This window comes from Pelmatolapia mariae, linkage group LG22 (assembly GCF_036321145.2).
Source record: "Pelmatolapia mariae isolate MD_Pm_ZW linkage group LG22, Pm_UMD_F_2, whole genome shotgun sequence".
Classification (NCBI taxonomy): Eukaryota; Metazoa; Chordata; class Actinopteri; order Cichliformes; family Cichlidae; genus Pelmatolapia; species Pelmatolapia mariae.
Window position 1 is genome coordinate 9064802 of NC_086245.2, and position 22919 is coordinate 9087720.

General features: G+C 39.2%; 1 protein-coding gene across 10 annotated transcripts in view; it reads left to right on the forward strand.

Moving 5' to 3' along the window:
• pleca (plectin a) overlaps positions 1 to 8200 on the forward strand; it is a 104578-nt gene extending 96378 nt beyond the window's left edge. For all 10 annotated transcript variants that reach the window (XM_065470467.1, XM_065470471.1, XM_065470470.1 and 7 more), the window contains 2 exons: positions 406 to 7350; positions 7443 to 8200. In XM_065470467.1, coding sequence (XP_065326539.1) covers positions 406 to 6603 — 6198 coding nt within the window. In that variant the 3' untranslated portion in view covers positions 6604 to 7350; positions 7443 to 8200. The remainder of the gene's footprint in view (positions 1 to 405; positions 7351 to 7442) is intronic.
• The last annotated feature ends 14719 nt before the right edge of the window (positions 8201 to 22919 follow it).

Here is a 22919-nt window from a genome sequence, read left to right on the forward strand (position 1 = left end):
TCAATTTATATAATTGCAGAGTGTTTAACAACAGGAGCACTGATGTTCTAGGTGCTAAATATAAAGCAAAAGCTTGGCGACAGTTAGCTTAGCATGTTAGCTGTTATTTGGTCAGGAGCAATGTGTTTTCTCATTGTCACTATCTTAACTAAATTATATTTAATATGTTATGTAATTTTTTTTAAGGGGCTAAATTTTGTTTTTATTGGGCAAAGCTAGATTAGCAGTACCCAGTCTAGATACTAAGCTAAATTAACTAACTGCTAACTGTAGCTTCATATAGACATGAAAGTGTTATTGATATTTTAAATATATAGATATACTGAGTTATTTCTTCAAATATCTAAGATGCATTTATTTCACTAACAGTTTACTGCCGTTTTAAAACACTGTTTTTCTTAACAGATGGAAAATGCCCAACAAGCGCAAATTGAGCAGCAGAAAGCCATACTTCAGCAGTCTTTCCTCACTGAGAAGGAGGTGCTGTTGAAAAGAGAAAAGGCTGTTGAAGATGAGAAAAAGAAGCTTGAAAAGCAGTTTGAGGATGAAGTAAACAAGGCCAAGGCTCTTAAAGATGAACAAGAACGTCAGCGTAAGCTAATGGACGAGGAAAGGAAGAAACTTCAGGCCATTATGGATGAAGCTGTAAAGAAACAAAAGGAGGCTGAAGCAGAGATGAAAAACAGAGAGAGAGAATTGGACGTGCTAGAAAAGAAAAGGATTGAACAAGAAAAACTTTTGGAAGAGGAGAACAAAAAGCTCAGAGAGAGACTTCAGAATCTTGAGGTTGCTTCAAAGCAGGGTTCATCAACAACAAAGGAAATTGAAGTTCAGACCGATGAGGTCCCAGAGGAACAGCTAGTTGCTGTGACAATGGTAGGAACAACAAAGAAAGTTTTCAATGGCTCTGTTGAGGATGGGCTGAAGAAAGATGGAGAATCAATGCTGGCATTTGACGGAATAAGAGAGAAGGTTCCTGCTGAAAGGCTTCATGAAGTTGGTGTCCTGACCAAGAAGGAGTTTGATAAATTGAAAAAGGGCAAAGTTTCTGTACAAGAACTCGGAAAAACAGAGAAGCTAAAAGCATATCTTAAGGGAGAGAGCTGTGTTGGAGGCGTCCTGACTCCTTCCAAAGAAAAAATGAGTATCTATCAGGCCATGACAGAGAAGAAGATTACTCCAAACACTGCTGCAATGCTCCTGGAGGCTCAAGCAGCATCAGGCTTCATTGTTGATCCAGTGAAAAACAAGCTTCTCTCTGTAGATGAGGCTGTTAAGGAGGAGTTAATTGGCCCTGAACTTCATGACAAGATGCTTTCTGCAGAGCGGGCAGCCACTGGTTTTAAAGATCCTTTTACTGGAGCCAAAATCTCTCTTTTTGAGGCCACGAAGAAGGGACTTATTGAGAAGGAGCAGGCCACCAAATTCCTGGATGTACAGCTTGCAACTGGTGGCATTATTGACCCCATCAACAGCCACAGAGTTCCCCTTCAAACAGCCTACAAGCAGGGTCAGTTTGATGCAGACATCAACAAAAAACTCACCGATCCCAGCGATGACTGCAAGTTATTCATTGACCCAAGCACACAGGAGCAACTCACTTATAAACAGTTACTGGAAAAATGCAATAAGGATGCAGAGACTGGCCTGCTGATATTACCAGTGACAGAGAAAGCAGCTCAAACAGAGAGAACATACACAGATGTGGAGACTAAAGACATATTCAGTAAATCAAATGTTGATGTTCCTTTTGGAAAGTTCAAAGGAAAAACTGTCACCATTTGGGAAGTCATAAATTCAGAATACTTCACAGAAGAACAAAGAAGAGAGCTGATCCGACAGTACAAGACTGGCAAGATCACAGTGGAAAAGATCATCAAAATTGTCATCACTGTTGTGGAAGACAAGGAGAAGAACAATGAAAATGTGTTCAATGGCTTGAGGGCTCCAGTCTCTGCCAATGAACTGCTAGAGTCCAAGGTTATAAACAAAGATGTGTTCAACAAGTTGAGTAATGGAAAGATAACCGTTAAAGAGATCTCTGAGATGGACCCTGTGAAGAAGGCACTGAATGGGACGCCCAGCATTGCTGGACTGTTCTATGAACCAACCAAGGAGAAAATGCCTTTCTATCAAGCTATGAAAAAAGAATTACTTTCTCCAGAAACGGCCTTCAATCTTCTTGAAGCTCAAGCAGCAACAGGGTTTATAATTGATCCTGTAAAAAATGAAAGAGTCCCCGTTGATGACGCTGTTAAGTCGAGTCTTGTTGGCCCAGAGCTGCATGAGCGTCTTCTGTCAGCAGAGAGAGCTATCAGTGGCTACAGAGATCCATACACAGGAAAAAATGTATCTCTATTTGAAGCCATGAATAAAGGCCTTATCAAGAGAGAACATGGCATCCGTCTGCTAGAAGCACAACTTTCAACAGGTGGAATTATTGACCCCATTAAAAGCTATCGCATCCCACATGAAATCGCCTGCAAGCGTGGGTATTTTGATGAGGAAATCGCCAAGACCTTGAACACAAACACAGACGAGACAAAGGTCTTCTATGATCCCAACTCACAAGAGGATGCAACTTATGCTCAGCTCTTGAATAAATGTGTCATAGACAAAGAAACTGGACTTCCATTGCTCTCTCTCTCAAAGAAGGCTCCAAAGCCAAAGGAAGACAAACAGATTACAGAAGCTAAAACAAAGGAAGCTTTGAACCAAGCCACCATGGAACTGGAGTATGGACCTTTCAAAGGGAGGAAAGTCACAATCTGGGAAATCATACACTCTGAATACATCACTGAGGAACAAAGGATAGAACTGATTCGCCAGTACAGAATGGGTTATGTGACAATTGAAAAGCTGATAAAGATTGTGATAACAATGGTTGATGAAAAAGAAGACAAAACAAAAGAAGAGGCCTGCTTCGAAGGCTTAAGGGCACCAGTCACTGCCAGTTCATTACTTGATTCCAACATCATTGATAAGGCTACATTTGAGCAACTCCAAAATGGTAAAAAGACACCCGAAGAAGTCAGTGAAACTGATAAAGTCAGGAAGTACCTGCGGGGCACAGACCGCATTGATGGTATCACAATGGGAGATTCAGATGAAATGTTAAGCATCTATCAAGCAATAAAAAAAGGTATTTTGCAACAGAGCACTGGGCTCACATTACTTGAGGCCCAAGCAGGAACTGGTTTCATAACAGATCCTGTCAAAAACCTGAAATACTCTGTAGATGATGCTGTGAAAGCTGGAGTCGTTGGTCCAGAGCTTCATGAGAAACTCCTCTCAGCAGAAAAAGCAGTGACAGGATACAAAGATCCATATACAGGCAATAAAATTTCTCTGTTGCAAGCCATGAAGAAAGAGCTTGTACTGAGGGAGCATGCTATTCCTCTTCTTGAAGCCCAGTTTGCCACTGGAGGGATAATTGATCCAGTTAGCAGCCATCGTGTTCCCAATGATGTGGCCATTCAGCGTGGCTACTTCAGCAAACAAATGGCTAAATCTTTCAGTGAACCCACAGGTGATGTTAAGGGCTTCACTAATCCCAACACCAATGGAAGAGTGACCTACAAGGAGCTGCTGGAGAAATGCAAAAGAGATCCCAACACTGGTCTGTGCTACCTCCCCCTGTCAAAGGTTGAATCTCCTGCTCCTGTTGAGAAGTCTTACCAGTACTCAGAGGAGCAAGCCCAAACAGATCTAGCTAATACTCAAATTGACATCCCACTCAAGAGTTTTGCAGGAAAGAGTACGACCATTTGGGAAGTCATGAACTCAAATTTGCTTCCAGCAGAAGAGAGGCGCCGCCTCATGGAGCAGTATCGCTTGGGGCAAATCACAAGAGAAAGAATGCTAATTGTCATCATTGAAATAATTGAACAAAGGGAGACACTAAAGTCTGAGCAGAGTATGTCATGTGATGTAATCAGAAGAAGGGTTACGATTGATGAGCTGTACAATGCCCGAATTATTGACTTGCACACATACAACCTTCTGAAACAAGAAAAGATGAATATTCGGGAAGTAATGGAAATGCCAACAGTAAAGCAGTACCTCTTTGGCACTGGTTGTATTGCTGGAATTATGTCAGACAATCCTCCAAAGATCAGCATTTACCAGGCTATGAAGAATGGACAGATTAAGCCCGAAGTTGCTTTGAATCTTCTTGAGGCCCAAGCTGCGACTGGATTCATGATTGATCCAGTTAAAGACGAACTTCTAACAGTTGATGAAGCTGTACGTAAGGGGCTTGTAGGTCCTGAACTCCATGATAAACTTCTCTCTGCTGAGAGAGCAGTTACAGGTTACAAGGATCCATACACTGGAAAAGTGATTTCTCTCTTTCAGGCAATGAAAAAAGACCTCATATCTGAGGACTATGCCTTAAGGCTTTTGGAGGCCCAGAATGCCACTGGAGGACTGATGGATCCTGAATACTACTTCCATCTCCCAATAGATGTTGCCATGCAGCGTGGATACATCAACAAGGAGACACTTGAGAGAATAACTGAGCCTACTGCGGATGTGCGAGGTTATGCTGATCCAACAACAGACGAGAAACAGTCCTATGCTCAGCTACTGAAAAGATGCAGAGTGGATAAAGAAAGTGGTTTGCGGCTGCTTTCACTGGCAGACAGAAGGCTTCTCTTTAAGGGTCTCAGAAAACAAATCACTGTGGATGAGCTGCTCCGCTCGCAGATTATCAACCAAAAGACATACAGTGATCTCACTGAGGGGATCATCACAGTGGAGGAGGTCAGCAGGGATGTGAAGAAGTACCTTGAGGGGACCAGCTGTATTGCTGGTGTGTATGTAGAATCAAGCAAAGACCGTCTATCAATTTACCAAGCAATGAAGAAAAACATGATCAGACCAGGGACTGCCTTTGAGCTTCTTGAGGCTCAAGCTGCCACAGGTTATGTAATTGATCCAATTAAGAACCTAAAACTAAATGTCAATGAAGCTGTTAAACTGAGTGTTGTTGGCCCAGAGTTTAAAGACAAACTCCTCTCAGCTGAGCGAGCTGTGACAGGCTACAAAGACCCTTATTCTGGCAAGGTTATCTCTCTTTTCCAGGCAATGAAAAAGGGACTCATTTTGAAAGACCATGGCATTCGTCTGCTGGAGGCTCAGATCGCTACTGGTGGAATAATTGATCCACAAGAGAGTCTCCGATTGCCAGTAGAAACAGCCTATGAACGTGGCCTCTTTGATGAAGAAATGAATGGTATCCTCACTGACCCTTCTGATGACACAAAGGGCTTCTTTGACCCCAACACTGAGGAAAACCTCACCTACCTGCAGCTGATGGAGAGATGTATGATAGACCCAGAGACTGGCCTTGCTCTTCTGCTACTGAAAGAAAAGAAGCGTGAGAGAAAGACATCGTCCAAATCTTCTGTTCGCAAACGAAGGGTTGTCATCGTCGATCCAGAGTCTGGCAAAGAGATGTCTGTGTATGAAGCGTATCAGAAAGGACTTATTGACCACCAGACTTATCTAGAACTTGCAGAGCAGGAGTGTGAATGGGAGGAAATTACTATCACATCATCTGACGGAGTTGTGAAATCCATGATCATTGATAGGAGGTCTGGTCGACAGTATGATATCGATGATGCAATCTCAAGGGGCTTAATTGATAAGTCGGCCTTGGATCAGTATCGATCAGGAATGCTGTCCATCACAGAATTTGCAGACATGCTGTCTGGAAATATGAGCGGAAGCAGATCACGCTCATCCTCCTTTGGCTCCTCTTCTTCCTACCCCATGAGCCCAATACCTTCCATAAAAACACCAGCAACCACATGGAGTGATCCAACAGAGGAAACTGGCCCTATAGCTGGTATTTTAGACACAGAGACATTAGAGAAGGTGTCTGTCACAGAGGCCATTCACAGAAACCTTGTTGATAATATAACAGGTCAAAGGCTGCTGGAAGCTCAGGCCTGCACAGGAGGCATCATTGACCCAAACACTGGAGAGAAATTCTCAGTTGCAGATGCAATGAATAAAGGGCTTGTGGATAAAATTATGGTGGACCGTATCAGTTTAGCTCAGAAGGCGTACAATGGATTTGAAGATCCAAGGACTAAAACCAAAATGTCAGCAGCCCAAGCTCTAAAGAAAGGCTGGCTGTACTACGAGGCCGGACAACGGTTCCTAGAAGTCCAGTATCTCACTGGTGGATTGATTGAACCGGATGCTACAGGCAGAGTCTCCATAGATGAGGCCGTGAGGAAGGGCACCTTAGATGCACGCACTGCACAGAAGTTGCGAGACGTTAGTGCATATTCAAAATACCTCACGTGCCCTAAAACCAAGCTGAAGATCTCCTACAAGGATGCAATTGAAAGGAGCATGACAGAGGAGGGAACTGGTCTGCGACTACTTGAAGCCTCATCTCAGTCAAGCAAAGGCCTTTACAGTCCCTATAGCATCAGTGGGTCTGGCTCTGCTACTGGTTCACGGTCTGGCTCTAGAACTGGTTCCAGGTCAGGCTCCAGAAGAGGCAGCATGGATGCTACAGGATCAAGCTTCACAACAACCTTTTCTTCTTCTTCCTACAGTTCCCCAAGCTATGGCCGCAGATACTGATCTGTAAGGGAAGGATATGCTATAAAGCCACAATGCTCACCAGATGCCTAACTCTCAGTGGAATAAAGACTACCTTTATTCTGCTCTGCATGGGGCTGTTACATAACTTTCAAATTGAATAATTTTGTTTATTGTATATGTCACATTTACATTTAGTGTTCATGCTTTCTCATCAGACTTTCTGATTATGTACTGTAAGCAGCTAGCAACCGCCCTTTATTTTCAGTATCTATCACAGATGTTTCAAGTGTACATGATATTTTTTAAGTTTAACATCATAAGCATTTACTGTTCCAAAAACACTTAAATGAAATACCGTGTTACACTGTAACCAAAAGTGTTCATGACCCTTAGCTTAAACTGTTAGAACCAAATTGGATGTAAAAACTCAAATTCCTGTACATGTGTATATTTCTGAAAATTTTATCTAAAGAAAGATAAAAAGCAACTCTGCAGAGCAGAATATTGAGTCTCCTGAGGATTAATAAAACTGCTTTAAGAATATGCCAAGCTTCAAGATCTTTTCTCTCCTGGGCAACACTGCCGTATAGACTCTACCCGTATCTGAAGTCTTCTCCATTCCCATTTGTCTGTCTTAAAACCTGGACTTCCAAGAGCAAGCTCCCACAAATGAAACGATAATGTAGCTTAATATGACCATTAACACCGTCAGACACTTCTGGACTTTACACATCAAACTTCAAGACCAACACAGTTAAATTCCAGCCTTTCTGGACACTTTAAAAGGTAGGAAGACATTTATGATTTGATTACTTACATTTTGTGATTGTGTAATTCAGGGAAGTCTAATGTTTGTGTTGAATTCTTCTGATTCACAGTTCACCTTCCTCAGATGTCTTCCAGAGACCCATGGTGTAATTTGGACTTTGACCTTCACTGTAATCAAGAATTTTATGCAACAGCACTGAAACACATTTGCGCATATAATATTTTATCAGTTTGTTTTAACAGTGGACCATTTTAAAACTTGCATCCAACCTTGAACTCATTTAAAGGCCTAAACCATGCTTTGTAAGTGCCTGCAAAATACTGTTTAACACTTTACTGGGTTGATGAGTATTAGGAGACGTTTCATGCTGTAAACTGACTGAAAAAGCAGTGCTATCCATAATTTAATAAATAGTGTGTTATCAGGTAAGCCTTTTTACAGTCTGTTCCAGTATGTCACAAATACTTCAAGTATTTTTCCCCCTTCAAAGGCAAATAATGTCTGTACAGTATACTAATGATTATACAGAGCGCAGTTGCTATAAGCCATGAGTTAGCATTTCTTTGAGAAAGACCTTTAAGCTTTGCACCAGACCCAGTATTTGTATTTTACACTACGTATAGCTGTTTTCAGTTAAATCTCCTTTGTAAACACAATGGATCTGTATCATTTTATTTTCATACTCTAAACGTGCATGAATAACTAACATTTAAAAGGTGCAAAAATGAAATCCATCTGTATCCATTAAAGCGTTTTGTTTTGTTATATTTTGAAAGGTTTGAAGGATGTATTTTACTGAGGGTCGTCAAGCCTTGTTTAAAATGGTGTATTTATAATAAAGATGGTGATGAGGAATTTTAATGTAACACCCACCCTGTGTAAATAAACAGGAAAATGAAATGTTTTCTCAAGTGTATTCATTGCAATGCTGGCACTTAGTACAGAATATTTAGCAGTTTTCAGTCAACTGTGAGCAACACATGCACTGATTAAAAATGTTGGCGCATGGTCAATTTTTTTTTTTTTAATTACATCGATATAGACTAGTTTACTGGGGGTTTATTAGTTTAATCCTATAATTAAACTTTATTTTTATTTGTAGTCTTTATATGAAAGTGTAGAAAGTTAAAGATGTCTTGCGTTGGTAAAGAGAGCTGCTGAGAGCAAACAGCTGTTTTGCCCATCTCCAGTGGCTTCGATTAAAAATAATAAACTACAGGAATTTAGAAATGAAAAGCATCTTTAAAAATATTTTTCATTTTAGCATTGATGTAAATGACTGTAAAAAAAAATGTGCAGCCTAAACTCTGAATTAGGCTGTGATACACCTACTAAAAGTATGTTTTGAATGTCTAAAAGCTGCCACATTATCTTGATTTTGATTAATTTAAGTAGGTGGTCAGCATGGATGTAATGCATCGATGGCCAAACTTCATCCCCTTAGCTATAGATTGAAATCCAAAAAAATAAGTTATGAGAAAAAAAATACATAATTTAAACCAAATTCATTTAAATTTTATTCATATGCTTGATCTGCAACTGGATTGAAATGTGTATCAGTTACAGAGGGAGGGAGGGTTAATCTTTGGAATTGTCCGGAAAAAATGAAACATGCCAAAATTACAATTTTGTACAAAAATTGCATTATTATCCAGTAGTGTGATAACGTTTCAGTGTCAAGTTACTTGATGATGATAAGAGCTCATCTGGAGCTGGGCTAACATGAGAGATTTACTATATTTCATTTTTCTTCCTCTGTGATTTAAATCTAAGGTTAAAGGTATGTTTGATTTAATTTTCCTCATGTGTGGATTGTTTTGTCAGAGGCACGTTTGATGTCCTTCAGCTACAGCTTAATTTTTTTGTGATGTAAATAAAACAAAAAACTTTAGTTACAACAAAAATAAATGAGGCAGTTGTTAATAAGTAGCAGGAAAAGAGCTATTCAGATCTAAAAAATATAGATCTGTCGCTTTCCCATTTCTTGAGCTGGGGGTAGATTTGCCGGATCATGGTAAGGTTGAGGGCTTTCAGGACTTTGGGTCTGTTCATGGTAATCTTTTTTTAAAAAACAGATTTTTTTTCATGTACTCAAATTCATGGGACATTTTTATTATAATGTAGTAAAAGAAAAAAAGACCAATTCTGAGCCAGGAAATTAACATGAAAATGAAATAATTCATCCAAACAGTAGCTCTTCAAAAAGAATTATCTAAAATTTTTTCTCTCTGTCTTAAATGTTAACCCTCAGGCTGTGTTTGAAAATATTTATTGTGTGTAAAAATTTGCTTACATGTTGTTTGTTTGTTTGTTTTTGATGGGCAGTAAGAGATAAGAGGTATTCAACTATTTGATTTCAACATCCTATAGTTTCTCCTCAAACATTTGTGCTGCCCTCAAAGAGGCTCCAACTGCAATTACACTGTAATAAATCAGTAATTTCTTAAATATTAAATTAATTTACATAAGTAGGCTATATATCATATTTCTATTTCGAAGATAACAAGGATCTGTTAATTTGCTCCTCCTTGAAAAACTGCAAATAATTTAAAAAAATACCTTAAATAAAAGTGCACGTATTCACTTTTTCTTGGTTTCTTTGGTTCGTTCCCCAAATTATCCTTAAAAAATTGCAAAGCACCAAGTCTAGTTCTTGAAATGTTTTATGCAAACCAGCACCACATCTTTTGCCTCTCAAAACTACCTCATGTCACTTTCATTATATGCATTATTTAAAACAAGACAGTCGGAAAAACCTGCTGTCAGTTTTATTTATATAGCGCTGCGAGGCCCTTAAATTTACGTTATGGAGGCTGATACAAGATTGTGCAGGGTTTCACTGCAATCAGCAGAAGAGACCCAGTTACTGAAGCAAGTGTTATAACTGTACAGCACAATGGAAAAAAAATACTTTGCAGCTGACACCTGCACTGGGTGGATTTAAAAAAAAAAAGTCCAAGGTTTTGGTGAGGTTTTGCAAAACTTACCCTCAAACTAACGAAATTATATGACAGTCATACTGTACAAATAACATTTTGCTGTAGGTTTATCTTTACTTATAAAAAATTGTCTAAAATGTACATTTCGTTCTAAAATGTAATGAGAAACATTTTTGCCCCTGAGTGACCTGACATTAGCAGCCTGCTCTGACCAATCAAAAGGCAAATTGAGAAAATCAGCACTTGATTGGCTCACTGCCCGTGGGACAATGAGAGTGACAGATTTCCCAGACTTGAAAATGATACTTTTTCCTCTGTCTCTCTCTCTCCCTCTCTTTTTTTTAAAACATAGTTCACGTTAGGTCACACGAGTGGGCCCATTTGGTTGATTTAGTGCGGACACCACGGTTAATGAAATGTCCATGTCTTTACCTAAAGACTCAGCAGGGACAAACGACTACGCAGGGAAGCCAAAATGCGCCCGGTGCCGACACCACGGGATTATCGTCCCGAAGAAGGGCCACACAAAAGTCTGCCCTTTCTCGAAGTGCCAGTGCTGGAAGTGCTACCTGATAACGGAGAGGACGAAGATCGCCGCCCTACAGAGGGAAATGAAAAGAGCCATGAAAGAGACCCGGCCCGGAGCCAGAAGGGTTAACGAGCAGGGGGACAAGGCTTTTGGGACCTCGAACCCAGATGGGGGTGCTCCATCCACATCTGAACCGATGTGCCCGCCACCCGGAGGAGGCCCGGAGAAGGGCTCATCCGCCGACCCTTGGAGTAGGCCTGAGGCGGGAGGACAGCCCGAGTCCGGCTTTCGCGACAGCAGGGATGTGCTGCCGTCGGCTGGTGGTAACTTTACACCTCTCACTAAGCTAATACTGTTAATTATGAAATATGAAACGTTGAGCTCAACGGACTGGATTAACGTGAAGTGGGAAAGTCGTTAATATAAGCAGACATCTAAACACCAGCAAACGAATTAGCAAAAAATTATAAAACTAAACTGACATCTTTTTCTCTCTCCCGTTTTAGCGTACATATACATTTGTATGGGAGTTTGTTTCCGCCAATAAATACAAACTTTTGACTGGCAGAATTAAGCCAACTGTCCGGTTACTATATAGCTATTAAAATTTCTTAATTGCTTAATAGCTCAAATTTTAAGGTTATTATCTCAATTTGTAGTTATTTTCAGAAATTTGAATTAGTAAGTTGAAATTTTGAAATAGTAATCTGACATTCTTATGTCCGACTTCTGGATGGCAGAAAACGAGGATTTCAGTTGATAGATTGTTTTTGGTTTTTTTTTTATTATTTGTTTTTAATGCATCTACATATGTATTTAAAATCATGCTTCTGAATTAAATACCTGCACAAAAAAAGAGAAAAAAGTGTGAGAGAATAGTTTGACTTGTCTTTTGACAAATGTAATATCTTTAGGACATTAAGAGGGACAGAGAGGGGCTAAAGTTAGCAGGTTTAAACTTCATGGAGCACTGATATTCTAATTCATACAAAGTGAGACATTTAAGATTTTACTGTGACTTATTTAAAGTATAAAAGTAATACTAATGATAATTTTGTTTATGGTCTTTGCTGATTATTCTTGTCGCTTAACAACTTGAACCGGAGGTGCACCTACGTGATGAAAGATTCAGTGCACATATTTTTAAAATAATTAATAGTAAAATTTGTGTTATTGTTTCATTATATATACTAATAAACTATATAATAAAATAGTGTAAACTACATTCAGAAACTGTATTTGTTGATATTTGCATAATCATTGATTTGGGTGTACATCCATCCACTGTGCATCTAATTTTGTGTGATTATTTTTTATCTTACTGACCTTCTTTGTCTTGTTGTATTGTATTTATTTTATTTATTTATAATATTTATTGTATTTATTGGGCTATTCTAATTATTTTTAGAAATTTCCTGGGGTAAATAAATAATATCTTATTTTTCTCATTTCATCTGATCTTTTAAATTCTGTCTGTTTTAGAGTGTGTTTTCATCTTGATCCATAGTTTTGGGTGAGGTATGGAAGATTGTTTCTGCCACTGAATTAAAAAGAAAAAAATAGACTTAATAACTCAAAATTTAGACTTACTCAGAAGTAACTTAAAAATGTCTTCAGTGTTGAGTGTGAGTAAGAGTTGAGTAAGAATCTGTGTGTTTAAATGTACAGTAGCTTATAATGCTTTATCTTTCCTTCCAGATTCACCTTTTTTCAGTGAATTCAGGCAGATGGCACGTCTGCCTCTTGTTCACTTTCCAGTTAGCATGCCAGGCTATCACCCCAGCAGCTATTGCTCTCCATCTCATCAATTCCTGCCCAACATGTGGCTGCCCCCTGTACCTGTTGGGTACCTTTACCCTCCTCCACTACAGCCTGGACCTCCAGCTGTAAGCCACTGTTTCTACTACACTACATGAAAGATGTGCTGAAAAAATGGCTGTAATGATCTTCGAAATGTTTCGTTAATATTGTTTAGACAGAGATGTGTAATGCAATAAATATGCCTGGATCTCTGTTAGGACTGCAGGGGAGCCTTCTTTACCCATCAGCCACTGCCTGAGACTTTTAAGGAAGAGCTGATGTCAAGGCAGCACCCACCACCTCCTGCACCCAGAGCCACTGAGCAGGAAGCTGCTCATCAGGTTGACGAGAGGAATGAATCATAAAATATGTATATATGTTTTCCCTGTTATTAAGTTATTGTGTTTCTTGTTCCTTTGTTCCAATTCAAGTTTAGGGTCTTGAATTGTTGTTGAATTGTTGAAAATTTAAAGGTTACACATCTGTTTTATTTTCTGGATTTTCAAAGTCAGTTGTAAGATGTTTATTAGGATTTTTTTTTTTTTAATATTTACTGTTGTTTAAATTTTCATTAAAGTATGTGTCAACATATCTATGTAGCATTTCCTTTATTTTTTTTAAATTTTATTTTTAGTTTGTTTTGTAACTGAGCTATATTGTTTGGTAGTTTTTTTTGTTTGCTTGCTTTGTTGTTGTTGTTTCCGAGCACTTTGAATTAGCCCCTGAATTCTGCAAGTTGTCCACAAGGGGGAGCAGACACACTTTCACTCTAATCCAGGGGTTTCAAACTGACTCCAGTTAAGTGGCCGCAAGTTATAGCTCAGTTGTTCAAATTAAACAGTTACATGTGAGTTATTCAAATTAAATGATATTATTTTTAGTGTATATAATTCATTTGATTTGTAAAGGTCAAAAATACTTGGACCATGGGTTCATTTTTGCAGATGTGTAGTAATACAGGAACAGCAGTGCAGTTTATTAGAAAACTGAAGATATTCACTGCAGTTCTCACCAAACCATCGGGTGATATTGGACATTTTGGCAGCAGTTCTGGCCCCTAGGTCTCATGTTCGATACACCAAACCAAATCAAAGTGCATAACCAATATCCACCACCTGCAGGGCAGGCGCTTTTCTAAAGTCTGGCTTTTATCCTGTGACTGTGAAGAAAGAAGGGAAGTTTTTTTCTGTGTTTTTGAAGTCAAACTCACCAAAACAATTCCAAACATGCACCACTCTACCTGCAGTGGCTCTGCGGCCCACTAGAGGGCCCTGCTGTACAGTTTGAGTCTCTTCACTCTCAGCAAAACACCAAGAATGCTCTCACATTTTCCTCATTTTTTGTGTTACATTGAAAGAAGAGCCAAAAGTATTAGTGTCGTTTATTAGACTTAATAGGAATAAGTAACAATGCTGGAGAAATGTCTTGAAATAGCTGTAACACACTGTAAATAGGCAGATACATCAGTGGTCCAGCATTAAATCATGTCTGGTACTAAAGTGAGTAACCTATTAAGCACTTTATGCTCTCTTGGCTGTCTCTGGGCATTCACTGATCCTTTCACTCGTTCACGCTGATATATTTAGCATCTTGGAGCTTTCTAAAGAATTCCAGGAGAAGGCGTGCTGTGGTTTCGCCATGCTGGTGAGATTTTCATCAGAACGATTCATGTTTGCATGAGCAACTTCAAGCCAAGTCCCTAAGTGCAGCACTCAGGAGGCCGGGGATTGCCTGAATTCCTGAGAATACAGATAAATAACAGATGACATTCTTCTTTATTCGTCGTTTCTCCTTTTTCTCTCTGCATCCCTGCTGTTTTTTTCTTGCTTTTTTTTTTCCTGTTTTGTCCCTTTGGACTTACAGGAAGGTCTTCAGTCAGAACTGGAATCATTTACGGCCCTTTTATTCTAACCTCCTGAGAAACAAGGAAAGGAGCAAAACTTCCCACTTAACTTTTTTGTGATTCCCTTCCTCTTTGGTGGTAATAGAGGCCACCCAAACACATGGGGGATGTCAGTGGGGAAAGCCCAGGGTGTCCTCTATTTATTACATCAGGACTTAGTAAGGTAGCTCAAATAAGTCAAAAGATACAGACCAAAAACAAATGTCCATTACAAAGGACATAAATGAATAGGCTTGTTCTCAGGAGGATATTATAATTTCTATAGATTGTTTGTTGTTAATGAGTGCCTTAATTTTAAATAAAATAATAAAGATGCATGAAATTTAAACATGTGGGGGTGAAAACAAATTCTGCTCCAAGTATTTAAGAGAACGGGATTATAAGGCCAACTCATCACAAGAGCAGTGAGCGCCTGTGATATTGTTTGCATGTATAAGTACAAGGAAAGCACACAGAGGTGCTTCAAATACTCCAGCAATAGCAAATGAAAGGCAACCTAATGTTACTCATTATGGCCAGTAAAAGCTGATCCAGGCGCCCAGTGAGTTCTTTTAAGGTAGTCTTTCTTAAGGAGGGAGACGGCCTATCACCTGGGCTGAAAGCATGGCTTTTAACAGTTTTGGGAAGTGCTGCTTTTCTCTTCTCAATAAAATTCAATTTTATTTACTTAGTGCCCAATCACAATGACAGTCACCCCAAGGGTTTTATGTTGTAAGGTAAAGACTCTACAGTAATAGAGAGAAAACCGCAACAATCAGATGAACGAGCACCTGGCGACAGTGGGAAGGAAAAACTCCCTTTTAACAGGAAGAAATGTCAGACAGAACCAGGCTGAGGGAGGTGCAGGCAGCTGCTTCGAGTGGATGGAGGTAAGGGGAGGGAGACGGGACAAAAGACACACTGTGGAAAAGTTAACAGTAATTATTAAATGCAGAGCGGTGTATAAACCCATATAAACACGAGAAGCTCCCAGCAGCCAGGAAGCGTAACTAAGGGAGGGTTCTGAAATATAAAATCTGAGTTTACATCTGGACTTCAGATTTGCTCCACTGTTCACAAAGTGTCAGAGATTATAAGGATTAAAGGTTTTAAAGAAAAATTCACAGGGACAAAGAAGCAAACTGAAATCAGTCATCACAGATTAAATAAAGTGAGTTAACAGCATTACTTGCATGAATGCAGATCTGCAGAACAGGTTCTTTAGGTCAACACTACCAACACGCAATTCTTATTCGGCATAAAACTTGCCTTTCATGCCTTTAGACCTTTAAATATTGTTTTTTGTCACCATTGTCTGCAGGTTACGCGCTTCCAAGGGGCAGGGATAGCTCAGTAAGTAGAGTGGTGGCCCCATGATCGGAAGGTCGGGGGTTCGAATCTACTCAACAGCTACCCTGAGCAAGGTACCGTCCCTGCATACCGCTGCCCACTGCTTCACTGAGCGAATGGGTTAAATGCAGAGAGGAATTTCCCCACAGGGATCAATAAAGTATACATGCAGGGGTATGCATGGTTATTACTAAACGTCACAGTGAATGTCAGCAACACAGAACAAGCAAGTGTATTTATTTTGAACACTGTGGAGTCTCCAGGTAACTGAAAAAGCACCAACTGTGAATCTTTTGTGGAATTATTCCAACTCAAACATGTTCAGATTCCTGGTGAAAAACTCAGATAGTATGTTTGATAGAAAAAGATCAGAGACGTCTGATGTTAGGTAGGTTTTAGTCTAAAAAGTGAAAAAGAAAAATAGCATCCATAATCTCCAAAATCATGTCTAAACCAAGGCTGGGTTGATATTTATATCATGCAGTATGCTTCCAGAATTCCCTTTATAATGGCTGGTAAAAAGTTTCCAGCTGCCGCCTACACACAGTCCTGAGGAAAATTCATAACCTCACAGACTCTCCTGAGTTATCCAGTTATGTAAGGTTGGCGTCAGTTACAGTGAACACATAAGCAGCTTAGATGAACTTGTTTTATCGAAAGCTTAAGCTGCTGTTATGCTGCACACTGCAGAGGTGAAGCTTTTGAAACCAAAAATCAGCAATGGAAAATCACTCAGTCTATATTTTTCTTTAGTTCTGTCTGCAAAAATGCACTTTATGAAACACAAAAGTACTCATTATTCACCCAATGCATCATGCATTGTTTTAGTCTTGCATTATTTAACTGTTAAAAGTTACTGCTGTATGTTAACGGTCCCAGTTGAGTTTTCTTGTAAAGTCTGTTTCCCCTCAGAGTTTCACAGTTTGCACTGAAGCCTAACAGTGCATTTTCTTGCAACACTGTTCCAACGCCCCAAACAAAAACAATTAGAAACTCTGCTTGTGGAACTTGTGACTTACAATGAGTTTTAAAGATAATGATCTTCAGCAGCCCTTTTAGCGAGTGCATGTAATTGTGTAGTAGTGTTTTCAGTTTTAACCAAACTTGGCAGCTTTGTAATCTCCAAAATTGAGCATTGTTCAGACATTGTTAAGAGAACAAATCATAATGTTTTCCTAACTCAAACCATTTATTTATTTATTTATTTATTGTTTTGCCACCCCAAACTGGAGCAAAAAGAAAACACTGACATAATGCATCAACAACATGACATGAAATAAGGTTTAAGTGTTCTAATGCAGAGTTTGCATCTCTTTTAACTCGTGCAATAAATAGACGATTTATGTTCCTACTTCAGTGTTTTTGTTACTTTTTTTGCAAGCCCAGCAGAGGAAGGAATCATGTGACAGCATGAGCAGAATGAATGCTGACTGGTCAAAAATGTGAAAAGGAAAAGGAGCAAATACAGAGTTCTGATGTAGTGAGGGAAAAAAACACATCAAAGATCACGAACAGTGGCTACAGTCAAGGCTGAAAGGAGAATCCTAAGATGTAGCACAATGGCACACTGTGGGGAAAAGAATATCTCCGAAATAAGTCACAGTCATTTCTATTTTGAGTGCCACTACAGTACAGTACAGTCCTCCTTCGTGTCCAGGCTGACCTGTGCTGTCATTCTCAGACTCTCTGCTCTTTGTGTATTCAGTCAACTGGCTTCAATTTTTGCATGCAAAATCAAATGTTTATGTTATGCAACACAATCTCGTCCATCATCACAGAAAGCATCCTCTGCAACTCAAAAATGGCTTGAAAAAGAAACCTAAAAAGAGCATGTGGACACAGGAATCACTGCCAGTAAGAGTGAAAGACTTTTATTATTCCGCAGAATCTCCACCCTGAATAAGAATGTGTTGCTGTAGTGACAGCAGATGCAGAGATAACAGCTTTAATATTTGGCTGTGTTTCACCAGCAGAGACTTTTTAAGCTGCCTTGAAAGATTGTGTCTGATTCAGAGATAACAGATACCATTGCATCACTGCTGACTAAAGACTTTCACAAGAACTGGTTTCCTGTAAAATTCAAATCATAACAGTGGGAAGGAGACCACACCAGGTGAGTAATTTAGGATACAATAATAAGAAATCACATCTATGAACTTAAGTACTTTGTACAGATATAATTTTTATTTAATGTCTTTCAAAATCAACATGTGTTTCTCAGCCATGAAGACAGTAACCCTGCAGACTGTATGTGACCGCTGACACTAAGTGGAATGTGGCCTGATCTGGATGACTACAAACATTTACTGGATGTGCTAAAGAATGTCTAAAAACAATACTTGCTCCGGCAATTATTGTTTTTTATTACAGAGATCAAACCACTTTAATGGTTTTAAACAACCCGAAGGCTATTACAACTATAAAAATTGATTAGGTGTAGTAATTATCACTCTAGTCTCTTCCAAGGAACCTGACAAGATATGCAAACTTTCTTGGGAACAATGGTTGGACAGTTTCCCAGACACAGGGCGCCTCATGTAGGGAGACCTTCTGTGTAGATGATTCTTAAAAGTTAATTTTCCACATGTCAATCTGAGAGCTTCTTTATACAGATGTGGGAGGGATTCTGTTAGAGTGAATTGTTAATGTTTGTCATTTCTATGCTTGCCAACTGTGATGAAAGGGATTCCACTGTCCTTCCCCCCAGATTCTCGAGGTTCTGGTTGGGGGGGGGGGGGGGGGGGGGGCTGTAATGTTTTATTGCAGATACATCCTATCTGGAAGATCTGCTTCTTTTGATGTAAGCTTCCTGCGTTTACGACCCTTTGGTCAGCAGGAGGTCTCACACACACACACACACACACACACACACACACACACACACACACACACACACACACACACACACACACACACACACATTCCTACTTACATATAGAAGTTCACACATATACATACAATGCCTTAGAACCATGTGGGTGTTGCTTGCTGCGTTTTGTGTGAACTGTCTCTCAATAAAAGGCAGCGAGAGGAGGCCATCGTTGGGGTCATTCGTGATGAGCTAAGATACCAACGAGGCCTCCCTTGCGCAAGTAATCGATCGAACGCTGTTGCCTTGTTTTTCTTTCATGGGAATAAGTCCTGGATACAGCGGGGTCTGAGTTTAGACCCAACAGATTCAGTTGTGTTATTTAACACTAAAGTTCACAGTGAGTTTCAATAACTTAAAAAAATAGTTGTCTGATTATGCTTAATTATTCTGACACACATTATTCAACTTGCGCAACAGATTTCCTGTAGCGTTTCAATGAGGTGGTGAACTTTTAAAGCATGACTCAAGATAGAATTACTGTTTATTTTACACAAGCCTCTTTGTGAGCAGGTAGCAGATCTGTGCATCATTAAGTGGCTGAAAAAACCTCTTTCACTGGAAATGAAGTACAAAGAAGCATAAAATGTAATTACCTGTGTTCACTTCAAGTTTGACTGTATCGCAGTTTGTCAGCAGATACTCTTCTTGCTCTGCACAATAAGACTGGCACCACCCATGACACACTCATAAAACATGTCTACAATAAATTCTCCCACTACATAGACAGTTAAAGATTTATTGTAGCTGTCAGCTCTGCAAGAGAAACACTGAGAAGTAAAACAAAAGCATACTGTGTCCCAAGACCTTTAAAATAACCTGAACTCTGGCCATATTAGAGATTATGTTCCTCTTAGCTGTTCTACCTTGTTGCTGCCTTGGTCTCACCTTTTAAATAAACGATCACACTTATGCAGACCAAAGTTGGTATAAGGATTGATGAAGATATGATACCAATATCTAGCTACCATCACCTTTTAAATCTCTGTTGTGACAGTGTGTTATTTTGTCTTGAGAAAACAAAATGTAAAACAAGTTGTTCTGGCTTTTAATGAGGCTAATGTGCCAGACTACTTCTTTTTCTGTCTGCAGTATGTACCTATCATCTTGCTGTCCCAAAATGTTGAAAGATTGTGCTTAAAGTAAAGGGTTATTGTATCATATATGTTTCCATTTCAGATCCATGATGTCCGAGCGTTTGCACTGGGACTGTATGAAACTTTTGATTACACTTTAGGAGTTTCTATAGACAGCCAGAGAGGCTATTGTAACTTCTTGCATGTTAGTGGTGTAAAATTGCAGCATACTTTCACTAAAGTTGCCTGATTCTGCACTTAGTTGAAACATTCAAATAATAAATGTAGGTTTAAACCTTGAATGTAAACATATTCCTTGACAGGTGAGCATTTTTGAGATGCCGACGAGCTGTTGGGGCTTTTGTTGCCAGCTGATGTATGTGAAGAGGAGCTGGGTGTGCCTGAGATAAGACGAGAGATAATAAAACCCTTCAAGTGTGGATGTGGGTTTCAGAACATGCCACACTTTAAAGTTTTTCTAAGAATCTCACATAGAAAATCCTGCTTTGAAACTAAAAATTACCTTTACCAACAAACTAGGCAGATGTGTAAGGCTCCAGTTATGTGACACCATGGTGTGAGAACACGTTGGCTAAAAATGTAGCTCAGTGACAAACGTCAGCTGTCATGCTCTGTAGCCACTGACTGCTCCATGAAAGCATGGATCTCGCCTTGTATTAACAGTTTAGGCTGGTGATGTTGGGCCGCCTATACTTACTGAGAATTATCAAAACTGCTATCAAGTCAATATGGACCAAAACTCTTTCCAGCACCTCGTTGAATCCATGCCACGAAGAACTGAAGTAGTTCTGAAGGTAAAGGCGGTTCCAAACCAGTCCTACTGAGGTGTCTAATAAAGTGTCCTGTCATATGACTGATGGTCTGCGTGGCCAGAAGTCTTTGTTTTTGAAAGCATTTGCACATTTTTGGAGAGTTAAAGCTTCTTTATTTTGAGTTAGAAACATGGTTACATGAGTGCTCATCAGTTAAAAAGTAAAGTGTGGAACACTGTCATTTTTCACCCTCAGCTGGCTACAGCAAAAAGAATGGTGCCACTAAACCTTTGCAACAATCATGCTCAAATATTGCAATCATCAACTCCAGTCAGAGCACAACTTGCCTTGTTGTCTTTGAGATAACACCACTGCACTCTTACAAGCAGGTATGGCTTTAGAAAATATGTGATTTCACCGAGCGTTTCTCCTTATGATATAAACTTTGGATTTTTGGGGTAGAATATTTCTGAAACAGTATCATCTGAACTGAGCTCAGAGGAGTGGGTTCCAGTGAAGAGCTGTGGTTTTTGGATAAGACATATATTTTGAATACAAGCATGATCAGCAAAGGGAAACCCCTGAATGGAAATAATCAGAAGAAAAACACAGTCTCGGTTATTTTTGAATCCTTCTGCACAAAAGTGGACAGGTATTAATGACGAGAAGCATTTGGGGGCTGCTGGAGCAGAACGAGCTGGGTGTGGTGCTGACAGGAACAAACAATGAAAACACTGTTGAAAAAACATTCCTGGCCTAGTCCTTCAGTTTCAGGCACATAAGGAAAAAGTTGAGCAATATCCTGCAGGACTGTTAACAAAGGAGAGCAAAAAGACAAGTTTCTTATCAGATAAGGGAGCAAAGAAAGACAGAAGTGACGTTTGAAATGAGATTTTAATTCTGTAAATACTATAAATAACAATTAAATACTGTGGGCTTAGATGTGGGCTTTTTAAAAGACGGGCAGTCTAAGAGCTCTCGTCATGCATCTGTACACTTGCAGCAGAAGCTCGTTTTTAAAAATGATGCTGTCATAATTTTAAGGCTAGTAAACTGTTTTGTAAGTTCAAGTAGCAGTTTAACTCTATTTGATACAGCCTTTAGTTTATTATTATTACTATTTTCCAAAAATAGAAATATATTCCAGAGATTTTGTTCCATTATGACATAAAAGCGCCACACAGTTTGTTCAGCTTTGTCAGCTGCTCATTCAAATTTCCATTTCAACTACATTGGAAGAATATTTAAAGGTGAGTACGGCTAAGTGGTATTTAATAAACTGAAAATTTAAAGCTCACATGTAAGTCCTCATGTTTTTAATGAGGGTCTGCTCACATGACATTATGTTTGTTCAAATTGTGAAACATGCAGCAAATTAAACCAATGTATAGCAACTGTGTTATTTAAAGGTTGAAGGTTGAAAATACTTTGGGGTTTAGCGCAGGATAAACAGGTTTGCTCTGCTGTGATGGATTTAGAAATAGACACAAAATGATTTTGTTTATTCTTTAAAGGTTTTTTTTTGTTGGTCACAAAGTGTCAGTCACAGTGTGTGACTGGTGCACAATGGCTGTGGTTTCATGGTCAGAGTTAGGTTACATCAACTGTAGCACAGAATAATATGATTTTAGCTGATAATTATAGTTGCATTTAGAGACTTCAAAAGACTTCCATAACTCTGTTAAGTATGATTAAATGGCATATTAGTGCTGTTAGTTTTAAGATAAACTTTACTTCCTTATGTGAACAACAGTAAGTGTAACTGGACGCCAAAAAATACTCCCAGGAACTGTCACATTTTCCTAATTCTCACAGCAGAAAAATCCTTTTTACCACTCTTGATTCAGTTCTCAAAACAGTTAGGGCAGTTTTCACAACACACACTCACCTCTGCAAAATACACTTCAGCATTCAGGGCTTTTCCCCACATTTATCAACACATAGTCAGTCAAATCAAATGTGCACCAGAAAAGAAACAAAGAAAATATATATAATCTGAGGACATAGCACCAACTCCTGTGTAGTTCAAACAGAACATCAGAATCAAGGAAGAAAGATGACCTAATGTGACAGGTTTGTTGATGTCAGAGGGGCTGGTGTGATTACTCCAGACACTGCTGATGTACTGGGATTTTCCCACACAGCCAGAACAAAGTACCAAATATCTTTAGTAGTGAAGTATGTGTAGAACTCTGTTCAGAATAGAGGGAATGGCTTTTAGTTAGTTTTAGAACAACAGCGACATTTTGCTTTGTTAGTATCTAGACAGGTGTATTCATTTTGGCTCAAGACCATCCAACATGCCCAGATCTGTGTTTTTCAATTAAGTTGAAGTGTGTCTTGGTGTTTGGCAAGATAAAAAACATTT